This window comes from Ascidia mentula, chromosome 3, assembly GCF_947561715.1.
Source record: "Ascidia mentula chromosome 3, kaAscMent1.1, whole genome shotgun sequence".
Lineage (NCBI taxonomy): Eukaryota > Metazoa > Chordata > Ascidiacea > Phlebobranchia > Ascidiidae > Ascidia > Ascidia mentula.
Genome location: NC_138568.1, coordinates 10178256 through 10191358, shown reverse-complemented (window position 1 = coordinate 10191358; position 13103 = coordinate 10178256). Strand labels below are relative to the sequence as shown.

General features: G+C 39.9%; 2 protein-coding genes across 2 annotated transcripts; both read left to right on the top strand.

Moving 5' to 3' along the window:
- Positions 1-3530: 3530 nt before the first annotated feature.
- On the top strand, positions 3531-5210 carry LOC145895275 (uncharacterized). Its single transcript, XM_082984053.1, has 4 exons — positions 3531-3744; positions 4192-4341; positions 4433-4582; positions 4643-5210. Exons 1-4 carry the CDS (start codon positions 3585-3587, stop codon positions 4684-4686), a joined length of 504 nt encoding a protein of 167 aa, XP_082840179.1. The 5' UTR covers positions 3531-3584; the 3' UTR covers positions 4687-5210.
- Positions 5211-8139: 2929 nt separating this feature from the next.
- On the top strand, positions 8140-11527 carry LOC145895580 (1,4-alpha-glucan-branching enzyme-like). The gene is made up of 15 exons (XM_082984381.1): positions 8140-8249; positions 8344-8510; positions 8570-8679; positions 8745-8873; positions 8954-9180; positions 9272-9478; positions 9547-9662; positions 9740-9867; positions 9941-10039; positions 10101-10211; positions 10275-10437; positions 10500-10684; positions 10755-10885; positions 10955-11072; positions 11132-11527. The coding sequence occupies exons 1-15, from the start codon at positions 8140-8142 to the stop codon at positions 11525-11527; spliced, it is 2397 nt and encodes a 798-aa protein (XP_082840507.1).
- Positions 11528-13103: the final 1576 nt, after the last annotated feature.

The window sequence follows — 13103 nt, the reverse complement described above, 5'->3', positions numbered from 1 at the left end:
AACAAAACCGAGATCTGTGCTGGTCAAACGCCCTGATCTCTTAAACCAAACGACTATGAGACAGAAAACTATGATCTATTTGAGAAAAGAATCGCAAATGTGTGGGGAGATACCAAAGTCGAGGCAAAAACAAAGAGGCAATTGCTGCGATTACGCGACAAAGGAGACTTAGAAGAAGTAGCGCAGGTAAAAAGACAAAACGCATGCGAGATAAATAGCGAAAGCGTCAAGAAGACGGGGAGTAATTGCAAAAGAGAAGAAAGGAGTTTGAAAAGATCAAGGTTAAATGTTTCGAATTATGATATGTCGAATTATCTACAAGAGCAACAATTCCTTTTTCAGTGCTGCAAAATCTGGAAAGCGATTGGAAAACTCTCTCGAAAGAGAAGATACAGTAACTTGTACGCAAGTTGTTGTGCGGAAAACCTTAAGGTGAGTACAAAGGTGGCTCACAGTTTCATCTCGTTCTTGAAGTTTGACATTCAGTGTAATTAAATGTTTCGTTACGTCCACAAAAAAGCTAAATCCGGGAGCCAAGCAGGTTCTGATAGTTCTTTCATTGGTTCCTCCTTTACACAAAACAAATGTGCAACCTCCTTTCAAAGAGAAAAAAGTGCCGACCATCGACTTAGCCACCTCACATCTCTGTGATAAGTGATATCTGCCAAGCAACAACTGTTGAAACTGGCGGTGTCGCAAAGCTCTTAACGAATGACATTAATTGCTTTTTGTCACTGGTTTTATGACGTGATCAGATTTAAAATCTTTTGCACAGAGAGCCTGTTGGTGGATAATGAAGTGCAATTTAATTCAGCTGCCCCTTCCTCGCTGACTTTGCTAAAGATCCACTTCGTAGCGGTCATGACAGGTGTACCATCAGTGACAAGTTGGGCGCATACAAGTGCTTCGACTTTCAGTAATAAAGTATTATAGCTGGTACTAATTTTCCAGAAAAAGGCGGAATAAGCGTCATCTTATACAAGCACAGATAAATTTGCAACGAATGTAAAATGCCGTGGCGGGGCCACATTTGTCCCGCGGGCCAAGTTTTGGACACCCCTGTATTAGAAGGTTGAATACAGCGGACCCAACGGACCCAGCGGACCCAGCGGACCCAAGGACCTGTAGTATTAGAAGTTACCTGGCGGACCTGTAGTATTAGAAGGTACCTAGCGGACCTGTAGTATTAGGTCAAATATAGCGCACCTGCAGTATTAGAAGGTACCTAGCGGACCTGTAGTATTAGGTCAAATATAGCGCACCTGCAGTATTAAAAGGTACCTAGCGGACCTAGCGGACCTGTAGTATTAGGTCAAATATAGCGCACCTGCAGTATTAAAAGGTACCTAGCGGACCTAGCGGACCTAGCGGACCTAGCGGACCTAGCGGAACTAGCGGACCTAGCGGACCTAGCGGACCTAGCGGACCTAGCGGACCTAGCGGACCTAGCGGACCTAGCGGACCTAGCGGACCTAGCGGACCTAGCGGACCTAGCGGACCTAGCGGACCTAGCGGACCTAGCGGACCTAGCGGACCTAGCGGACCTAGCGGACCTAGCGCACCTAGCGCACCTAGCGGACCTAGCGCACCTGTAGTATTAGAAGGTTGCCGACATAGCCTACATTGGATCAATTTCAAATTTTAACCAATGTATCATCAATTTATGATTTTGGGCAGAGCCGTCCAACAAAACGCGAGGGCTGTCCAAAACATGTGGGGAATGTATTTCAACCAAATAAATCTTCACAATTTTCTGAAGAAAAAGTGTTTTTCCTTTTTTGGGGTTTCTAATAAATTACGGGCCCCTTTTAAGGATGCGCTGGATTCAGCAAATTCCGACTGCATTAAATTCAAACAAAATCATTGAATAGGCGTTGGGACACTTAAGTCTGCCGAACAGATCAAAGAAAGTGTTTCGTGAACCAAATATTTGGCGCTTTATCCTGACTCAAATAGGCTACCTTGTGGTTTCATCGGTGCCCGCGCTATGTTTTGTTTCACGTTTATGCGTGGTGGTGCTTCATGCAAAATAAAAATGGTATAATTTGATTTCGGTTTGAGCCTAGATTGTTTTGGTGGCAAAAAACACCATACTTTATATTATAGGCAATTAAGCGATTAATGTTTATTTTTGCCTTGATGTTGTGAAACCATTTGTCTTCAAAAATGTCTAATAGGATAATAACATTTTGCTATGTCGGTATTCCGGTGGGGTTTATGTTGCACTATGAAGCATATATCGTGGCTCGGTCGGTGTTTCCTTATACGTCTGATTGTCAGTTTGTGGGTTATTTTTTTTTGCATTTCCTATATTTAGGAAATATACGTTGGTTTTAAACTGCATTGTTTGTATTTTTGGCGATACCTATGATGCCCATATAAGCACAGGCGAAATTATTATCAAGGAAAAACGTCAAACAAACGACGAGGTTTATATACAGAATTTGTCCAAAAAAAATATCTTGCTAAATTTTGAAAACACAAATAAACGTAGAATTTAAAAATTGATCGAGAGACAGTATAGGCCTTTTACACAAAAATAGCTGTAGAAACTATACTGGTGCACAGTATGTGGTGCTTGTTTATAAATTATATAAAAATGTTTATGTCGTTGAGTGCTAACATTTTTGTATTTACAATATAGTTTGAAGAAATAGGACAACGCTAGAACCGCTCCGCGAGTTGTGTCACGTGTGAGCGCAATGAGACGTGACCATCGCAACAAGTTGCTTGGGCCGCTGGAAAACACGCACAGTGTTTCATGTCTTTGACATATCCGATGATCTATCGAAATCGTCAGCGAAATATTAAATCTATGCGACTTTTATGACAAAAGGACAGTTCTTCTAAATGAATGTTCTTTCATATATATGTTTATATATATGTATAAGGATACATTGAGATTTTGCCCAAACTGCTTGCAACAGCTTGTGCAACGAGGCCTATCCGCTAACACTGAGCAAGGTGCGTGTTTTTTTCATTTCGCCGCTGCGCAAGCGTAAATAGGTAAAATGCGATACTCCTGGTTGACGCCGAGAGAGGTTGAGCGTTTGCTGCGGTTTCACCAGGTTGTGCACATCACTGTACATCATCATTCAACCATTGAAAAATCGATTAAGAGAAGTATAGGTTTACAGGTTGAGGACATTGTTGCACCAGACCGTTTCCAGAAATGTCCTTGACAGATCGTGAATTGCAATTAGGAACATTTTCCGAATATCAAAGCACGATTATAATTTTTGAGATAGTTGAGCCAACCCTTGTATAGATTCTCGACAGGAATTACACAACTAGCTGCGAACTTTCGTAATAGGTAGTTAACTAAACTTTAACGATCCTAGATGAAAGACCACTGCAGTTTAAACAAATACCATAAAGCGCAAAAACGCCCAGACCCATACAATTCATTGCTGATTTCGCAGTTTGCCTTCACAGCCATATTTGCAGCATATAGAGTGTGTTTTAAGGTTTAACAGAAGCAATACAAACGTATCAGGTGGCAGCGTTAACAAATATATACTCCAGTATGATCTGTAGACATTTGGTGTAAAGTATAGGCATATTTTTAGTATACTTCTGTCTCGATGACACAAAAAGATATAGCAACGGTTGCACTACTGTTTGTTACTTTGCTGGTTAGCATTGTTGCTATTGGATCTCCCGGGTGGATTCGATCTCCATCGGGAACAACTGGTTTATTTGAAGAATGCAAAACCCAAGAGGGCTGTTCCGTTCCTGTGAAAAGTTTGTGATTATTTCAACTTCACGTTACATTAGGCGTCAGGCGACTAACTATTTGGTGAAATTTAATAATGTTTTCCTACCAGAATACAATACTTACTGGGGATGTTCCGGACCGAATCCAAATGATATTTCAATATTTAGCCGGATCGTGATAGCCACCGAATTCAAATATTGACTGCGAATCCAACATTCAATGCGTTTAAGTTAAATTTAAACAACGTTGGCATAGTGCGGGGTCGTTGAGATTATGGCACAAAAATTGGTTTGCATGGAACAAACACTAGCTAGCCTTATTTATCGCACGAATAGAATTAGAATGAAATTATGTCGCCAAAGCGAAAGGGCGATTTTTTGCGACCAATATGAAATTTTATGACGTCATTAAATATTCGTACAAACAGTAACTAAAAAAAAACTGTTTTGTAACAATATTTTCTTTTCGTACAGAAATGATGAGCACGAGCGATATTATGACAACGGTTTTCCTCATTTCATCTGTATTTGGACAAATAATTTCCATTGGTTGTTTTACAACAAGTCTGGTGTGGACAAAAAACATTCTTCCATTTGTAGGATTTGCTGCTGCCTCGATGGCAGGTACATTGTTGTACACAATTTAAATTGAATAATAACTGCCAGTTTTCACAAAAGAGATGGGAAACTTTGCTGACGCTATTGTTTGTTTTAGCATTTTTCCTTGCCACGTCATGTATTATTTACACCTCGATGAATTACAACACTTTGTCAAGTGAAGCTTCATTTGGCTATACTTTTATGATAGCATGGATTGATTGTGGAATATGTTCTTTTACCGCGTCACTATCATACCTTGCTTACAGTAAGTGGTTCTTGTTTAAATAAAGAGTATAAAATATTTTTACTGAGTTTGTGCTTTAAGGAGACTTAACTGAAGAAAAAGAAAACAAATTTCAAAAGTTGTAACGTAAATGTGTGATGGACAAAAATTTTGAGATGGAGGAATCTGTGTTCAATTTATGACTCCGAAAGACTTGTATCACATTACTTCTAACTACAATTATGTGAAACACTCTAAACTGCACTGAATTTTACGGCGATATTGACGATTTCTACAAGCAGGCGTAATACCTTTATAGTAAAATGAAGTGGACACTGTTTGGACTCAAAAGGTCCTACCGGTGCAGTTGGTGGCTGTTGGCACTGTTGTTATACAAGCAAGTTAGTTTAGCGAAATAGCAGTCACAAGCTGCAATAATGCCACCTTAAACGTCGAAACAGTGTGAACTTCTGTCTGCAACTAAATGTTTGTTATGCCTCTTTTGCTTCTACCTTTATGGTCATATTAACCAAGGTTTTTTAGTAATTATTTTAGTGTGTAATGTTCCAGATCATTGTATTATAAATATGCTGGGTTTAGTTTTTCGATTGTTATTTCGTATTTTTCAAAAAAGTGTTTAACTTATGTATTACGGAATAGCATCAATAAAAACCGGAATGAAAAATTATGGATAAAGAGCACGTTATGTGAACCACAAAACCTCACAATTTTCTAATGTTTCATTCAACAAAAAACAACATAAAACAACATGAAAGCTACAATAGGTATGTTCAGTTGAGTTCATGAGGTCTGTAGGCAAGGGAGTTGTTACACGTCAACACGATGATAAGAAAGTGATTGTATTCAAAAGAGCCGGCCTGGTCTTCATGTTCAACTTTTATCCTACAAAAAGTTATCCCAATTATCGAATCGGTGTACGAACATCAGGAACGTGAGTATGGTTTGGGTATACCTTGCACAGTTCGCGTTCCGTCGTAAATAACACCCTTTCGCGTTGAAGGTACAAGATTGTTTTGGACAGTGACCAAAAAATGTTTGGAGGTCACGGTAGAAATGAAGCTTCGGTGGATTTCCACACTCAACAACAATCGTGTGACAATAACCCATGTTCACTGATGGTAAGATGCTATCATACTGTCATTCAAACGAATCACTACATCTTTTTATTTTGCTCAAGGTTTATTTGCCGTCACGTTGTGTTATTGTAATGGCGAGCGACGCCCTTTCTCATTGGTCCAACGACGAGAATGCCAATCGGGTTTATTATGGATACGATGATTGTTGTGATCGCGGCCGTGACTACAACTCGCGGAGCACTTCACCGTGGCGTCGTGAACGTAGCCACATTCGTGGTCGTTCGCCGAGCTGTGAAACTCGCTTGAGGGAGATGAATTTGGGCGAATCGAGAAGAGATAAGAGTCCATACAGATGTGCAAGTTTTGGTAGAAGTCAACCAGTTTACAATGCTTCTGGCTGCTCTTCTCATCGATTTCAACAAAACGGGCGTAGCCCGTCACGTTCCAGATCTGTTGGATTTTCAGGCGTTTCTGGTCGTCGAGCTTCGGGATATTGATTGGTTTCAAATAAAATATCCACACGAAACTACATATTTGTTGTGCTGTGTTGATTGTTGTAATTCTTATTTGTTGTTTGTGTCACAAAATGACCTTTGTCTTTCTGCATTGTTGTCAGAGCTATTATTGAATAAACAAAAGTTTATTGGACTCTATTGGTGTAAATGTTACGAATTAAAATAAACTCAATGTGAGGATTTATTTCGATATGATGTTTTGTTGGAGATTCCGAAATCCTGTACCCCTGGTTAAATGGCCAGTAATTTTACGAAAGTTTAGTTTCAATAACGGTTAAAGACGGGATACCTTTATGGCAATTGTGCGTCTAGCGTGACAACGAAGCGAACGTCCATGAAACAATGACGACAGTATATCCCAAAACAGCCGTAGTGGAAGGCTTGGTTTGCATCAGCTAGTTTGTTGTTTTATGTTAATTACGCATAGTAAAACATACACTGCCAGAATTACGCAAATGATTAGGTAGACTACACGATTCATATCTCTGCAAATTTCAATTGCATTTCTTGGTGTTTTTACAACCCAAATAATGTCAACTGAGAATGTCTAATCCTGTATTACAAACACTCTGATGATTTGAAACCCCCCCTAAATCCACTAAAAATTCCTTCAAACACGCTCAAGTTGGACGTAGCACCAGCACATGCACCCGTTCCTATTCAACCAAAAATGCACCTCCGTGCGTCACTGATCGCTTTGTTACGTCGTATGTACGTTACATTGTGACGGATGATTACAAGTTGGTCTTTTACGCCGGCCAAACTTATTTTAGTGGAAATACAGATGTGCGGGCAGCTCCCGCTGCGAGGGTTGTGCTGTTGGCATGTGATCAAACTGACACTAAGTGCTAAATCCTATGGGCACTCGAGGAAAGTTGTCAAGCAAGCTTACCTATGGTAGAATGAAAAGTGTTTGCAAAATATTGATTTTACCCGCGGAATGTTTCAAGGGAAAACTTAGGTATTGCAAACGCAAATATTATAACGTGGATATTACAAGAAAAATAGTAGCGAACGAGCTCATTGCGACTCGGAATAAAAGAGAAATTCGTACGTTGCTTGGTTATATGCTGTCGCAACCAAGATCTCAGTAGAAGCGACTGGTTTGCGGTTTGTTAAAATATTATTAATTTCTGTTCATCGACTTACTAGTCTATCGAAAACGGGAATAGTCTGCACACAAAAAACTTATTTGTAACACAAACTAAAACGCAATTACGAACAAATTGCACGAGCGACTGAAATAATCTAAATTCTTACGGCGCACGATGGCGCTAATCACCATCGTTTGCGAGAAAGATCAGTTGCACACCGACCGAAGCATCGAATGTAAAATAAACGTTTTTGCCAGCAAAGTCGCCAAATCTTTACGACAGAAGGAGTACGTTTGTGCGTAATACGGAAATGATTTTGTCACTTTTTCGTTATTCAGACAACAAGATCGGCCTTGAATAACTCGGAACTCGTCCAAGTACAAAGGTTTGTTTTGTGAAAGTAGTTTTTTCATTCCTGAAATTTTGTTGAGGTGACATTAAGTTTATGAGGTTTACCTTACATTATTGCCAAAACGCATCATATTATTGAATAAGAGAAAGTGTAAGCGTACTTTTGGTTGAATTCCGACCAAACACACCCGCATTTTAATCTTTGTGATATTGAATTAAATTCGCATCACAAATGATTTCGGACCATTATAGTTGGATTACATTGTCATTAAACTTATTCCTTCCTGTTATGTTCATGTAGTGGTAAGCTGTGAACATTGTTGAATAATCAAGTCTCTTTGTATTCCAAATTATTATCCTAATCCTTGCCAGTCTCACTTTATTGCCCGACAATCCCATTAAGAGCGAACTTCTTCCTTTTTACGCCCTATATAAATTCCATCGCAACATACCTACATCACAACATTCGTTGAAATTTCGGTCAAGCTGCGTTATAACCGCTTACTTAACCTTTGATTCGAATCTCATATCGTGGAGCAAAAATGGAGTTCTCAGGTCACGACAATCTTCAACAATGGGGAGTTCCCGAAATCGAAAGCTTGTTTGCAAATGACCCAAGATTAAGAAGCTTTGAAAAGGATATTAGACTTAGGTAAATAAAAGACAGTAAAACACAAAACCGTTGTAATTAAATCTAAAGGTTGGTCAAGTAACTATAAATAATAAAACTAATATTGGTGTTGTAGATATGGAATGTTTGAAAAGGCGCTGATGGACATTGAACGCGAGGAAGGAATGGATCGGTTCAGTCGAAGTTACGAAACTTTCGGTGTTGTTCTCACACAAGAGGGAGGAATTCAATGCAGGGAATGGGTTCCCAATGCGAGGGCCGTCTACCTAATGGGAGATTTTAGTGAGTGTGTAGCTTCAAATCGAATCTCTTCGTGTATTTAAGCCACAATGCTTGTTCAGACAACTGGGAAAAAATAATGTACAAGGACATCGGATATGGTCAGTGGGAAATGTTCATGCCACCAAATCGAGATGGTAGATGCCCAATAAACCATCTATCCGAACTGAAGGTAGATGGCTTGCTTTACGCAGACATTGATGTAGAAACACAAATAACAAAATTGTTTAATTTCAGCTTGTGGTTGAAACGAAAGACAATCAGATATTGGAAAGAATTTCACCGTGGGCAAAATACGTGACCCAGTGCGGATCAACGTTTACATGGCGCTTTTGGAATCCGTCATCAAATAAATCTTGTCAACGAGTACGTGATATGGTTTGCTTTTCTTCACGTTGTCAAAAGCGAGAGTCGAACAGAAAAACAAATTAAAACTTTATTTCCAGTTTGCAAACAATCAAATTTCGAAGCCCGAACGTTTGCGCATTTACGAAGCTCACATTGGGATCAGCTCCGATCGTTGTCAAGTATCTTCTTACAAGCAGTTCACCACAGATGTTCTTCCTCGCATTCGCGATCTAGGCTACAACTGCGTGCTTCTCATGGCAATTATGGAGCATCCTTATTATCCGAGCGTTGGTTACCAAGTTACCAACTTTTTTGCGCCCTCAAGGTGAGTCCACGTTTTAGTGATAGAATTGTGAGTTTTTGCCTCAGTTCAGGATTACGTGTAGTTTACAAAAACACTTGTGTCATGATCGCAGCCGATATGGGACTCCTGACGATCTGAGGGAGTTGATAAACGTCGCACATGGGATGGGAATTTACGTCATGATGGATGTTATGCACAGTCACGCATCGAAGAATGGCTGGGAAAGTTTAGATCGCTTTGATGGCACTGATGAGTGTTTCTTCCGTTCTGATAGACGGGATTTCAGGGAAAATGACGCGCGAAAGTTTGACTTTACAAAGTAAGGGGCATTGCGATGGTTTACGTACAATCATCTCTGTGTGATGGCGCATGTAAAAACTTGTTTAGGTGGGAAGTTCTTCGATTTTTACTCTCCAACCTCCGTCATTACGTGGAAAACTTTGGATTCGACGGTTTTCGGTTAAATCGAGTAACGCCAATGATCTACCACAATCAAATTCCTGGTAAATGTACTTATCAGTATTAGTGCAATTGCAATACTTAAAAAGCGTTTGTTTTGTAAATTTTTAATGATCTTTAGACATCCAATCTGTTGATAACTACCGACAATACTTCGGAATGCACATGGACATTGGAGCAATGGCTTACCTATTGCTTGCAAACAAAATTTTGCATCGATACTATCCAAAAATCATAACCATTGCAGAGGTAGGACTTGTCTTTGTTTGGTCAACAAAAAATCGAACAAAGATTTAAAGAGTGTGTTTTTTGCTGCGTATAGGAGTATACCGAATTTCCAAGTTTGACTCGTCCTGTCAATCAAGGTGGATTCGGTTTCGATTACAGATTATCGATGCATATTCCAAGTCAATGGATGCAGGTAAAACCATGGCAGCATCAAGGAGCGTCATTTTCTACTGTAACGGGTTTCGCGTTTTCAGATATTAAACGGAATGTCGGATGAAAACTGGGGAATGAGCGAAATTTGTCAAATGTTGTCCGAACGGAGGACAGGGGAAAGATATATCACGTACCCAGAAGACCACCAACAGGTTAACGATTTAACTTTTAGATTTGAACATTCATTGTCTGATGTTATAAATTTTAATGTTCAGAGCATGGATTGTCAATGGACGATTGCAAGGCAACTTATGGACAATGAGTGCATGTTGGACCGGCGGGAAATGTCACCGAGATTGGACAGAGGAATGAGTCTCCACAAGATGATCAGACTTATCACAAATGCCTTCAGTGGAAAATCATACCTGAATTTTATGGGTAAATTACTTTATTGGCGTAAACGTTTTTTTACATGTTTACCAAAAGGAACCCTTTCGTAGGCAACGAGTTCGCTCATCCAGATTGGGTTGAGTTTCCATCGTTACAGAATGGAGACAATTACCAACTGGCAAGAAGACAGTTTGAGCTTGCTGATGACCAGCAGCTGAGATACAAATACCTCAATAATTTCGATATCGCAATTAACCGTTTGGAAGAACGATTTGGTTGGCTAAGTTCCCCTCAGGTATAGGATAATTATTGTTTCCGTTGGTATTCACTTGCAGTGCACGTTTTCACAATCCAATTGATCTTAGGGACTTGTTACACGTCAACACGATGATGAGAAAGTGATTGTATTCGAAAGAGCCGGCCTGGTCTTCATGTTTAACTTTCATCCTACAAAAAGTTATCCCAATTATCGAATCGGTGTACGAACATCAGGAACGTGAGTATGGTTTGGGTATACCTTGCAAAGTTCGCGTTCCGTCGTAAATAACACCCTTTCGCGTTGAAGGTACAAGATTGTTTTGGACAGTGACCAAAAAATGTTTGGAGGTCACGGTAGAAATGAAGCTTCGGTGGATTTCCACACTCAACAACAATCGTGTGACAATAACCCATGTTCACTGATGGTAAGATGCTATCATACTGTCATTCAAACGAATCACTACATCTTTCTATTTTGCTCAAGGTTTATTTGCCGTCACGTTGTGTTATTGTAATGGCGAGCGACGCCCTTTCTCATTGGTCCAACGACGTGAATGCCAATCGGGTTTATTATGGATACGATGATTGTCGTGATCGCGGCCGTGACTACAACTCGCGGAGCACTTCACCGTGGCGTCGTGAACGTAGCCACAGTCGTGGTCGTTCGCCGAGCTGTGAAACTCGCTTGAGGGAGATGAATTTGGGCGAATCGAGAAGAGATAAGAGTCCATACAGATGTGCAAGTTTTGGTAGAAGTCAACCAGTTTACAATGCTTCTGGCTGCTCTTCTCATCGATTTCAACAAAACGGGCGTAGCCCGTCACGTTCCAGATCTGTTGGATTTTCAGGCGTTTCTGGTCGTCGAGCTTCGGGATATTGATTGGTTTCAAATAAAATATCCACACGAAACTACATATTTGTTGTGCTGTGTTGATTGTTGTAATTCTTATTTGTTGTTTGTGTCACAAAATGACCTTTGTCTTTCTGCATTGTTGTCAGAGCTATTATTGAATAAACAAAAGTTTATTGGACTCTATTGGTGTAAATGTTACGAATTAAAATAAACTCAATGTGAGGATTTATTTCGATATGATGTTTTGTTGGAGATTCCGAAATCCTGTACCCCTGGTTAAATGGCCAGTAATTTTACGAAAGTTTAGTTTCAATAACGGTTAAAGACGGGATACCTTTATGGCAATTGTGCGTCTAGCGTGACAACGAAGCGAACGTCCATGAAACAATGACGACAGTATATCCCAAAACAGCCGTAGTGGAAGGCTTGGTTTGCATCAGCTAGTTTGTTGTTTTATGTTAATTACGCATAGTAAAACATACACTGCCAGAATTACGCAAATGATTAGGTAGACTACACGATTCATATCTCTGCAAATTTCAATTGCATTTCTTGGTGTTTTTACAACCCAAATAATGTCAACTGAGAATGTCTAATCCTGTATTACAAACACTCTGATGATTTGAAACCCCCCCTAAATCCACTAAAAATTCCTTCAAACACGCTCAAGTTGGACGTAGCACCAGCACATGCACCCGTTCCTATTCAACCAAAAATGCACCTCCGTGCGTCACTGATCGCTTTGTTACGTCGTATGTACGTTACATTGTGACGGATGATTACAAGTTGGTCTTTTACGCCGGCCAAACTTATTTTAGTGGAAATACAGATGTGCGGGCAGCTCCCGCTGCGAGGGTTGTGCTGTTGGCATGTGATCAAACTGACACTAAGTGCTAAATCCTATGGGCACTCGAGGAAAGTTGTCAAGCAAGCTTACCTATGGTAGAATGAAAAGTGTTTGCAAAATATTGATTTTACCCGCGGAATGTTTCAAGGGAAAACTTAGGTATTGCAAACGCAAATATTATAACGTGGATATTACAAGAAAAATAGTAGCGAACGAGCTCATTGCGACTCGGAATAAAAGAGAAATTCGTACGTTGCTTGGTTATATGCTGTCGCAACCAAGATCTCAGTAGAAGCGACTGGTTTGCGGTTTGTTAAAATATTATTAATTTCTGTTCATCGACTTACTAGTCTATCGAAAACGGGAATAGTCTGCACACAAAAAACTTATTTGTAACACAAACTAAAACGCAATTACGAACAAATTGCACGAGCGACTGAAATAATCTAAATTCTTACGGCGCACGATGGCGCTAATCACCATCGTTTGCGAGAAAGATCAGTTGCACACCGACCGAAGCATCGAATGTAAAATAAACGTTTTTGCCAGCAAAGTCGCCAAATCTTTACGACAGAAGGAGTACGTTTGTGCGTAATACGGAAATGATTTTGTCACTTTTTCGTTATTCAGACAACAAGATCGGCCTTGAATAACTCGGAACTCGTCCAAGTACAAAGGTTTGTTTTGTGAAAGTAGTTTTTTCATTCCTGAAATTTTGTTGAGGTGACATTAAGTTTATGAGGTTTACCTTACATT

Excerpts from the sequence above, each read along its gene's own strand:
- LOC145895580 (XM_082984381.1), top strand. The coding sequence starts at position 8,140 with ATGGAGTTCTCAGGTCACGACAATCTTCAACAATGGGGAGTTCCCGAA. Across the intron at positions 8,511-8,569 it reads CTACCTAATGGGAGATTTTA|ACAACTGGGAAAAAATAATG; the intron begins GTGAGTGTGTAG and ends ATGCTTGTTCAG. Across the intron at positions 9,181-9,271 it reads AACTTTTTTGCGCCCTCAAG|CCGATATGGGACTCCTGACG; the intron begins GTGAGTCCACGT and ends TCATGATCGCAG.
- LOC145895275 (XM_082984053.1), top strand. The coding sequence starts at position 3,585 with ATGACACAAAAAGATATAGCAACGGTTGCACTACTGTTTGTTACTTTG. Across the intron at positions 3,745-4,191 it reads CTGTTCCGTTCCTGTGAAAA|AAATGATGAGCACGAGCGAT; the intron begins GTTTGTGATTAT and ends CTTTTCGTACAG. Across the intron at positions 4,583-4,642 it reads ACTATCATACCTTGCTTACA|GAGACTTAACTGAAGAAAAA; the intron begins GTAAGTGGTTCT and ends TTGTGCTTTAAG.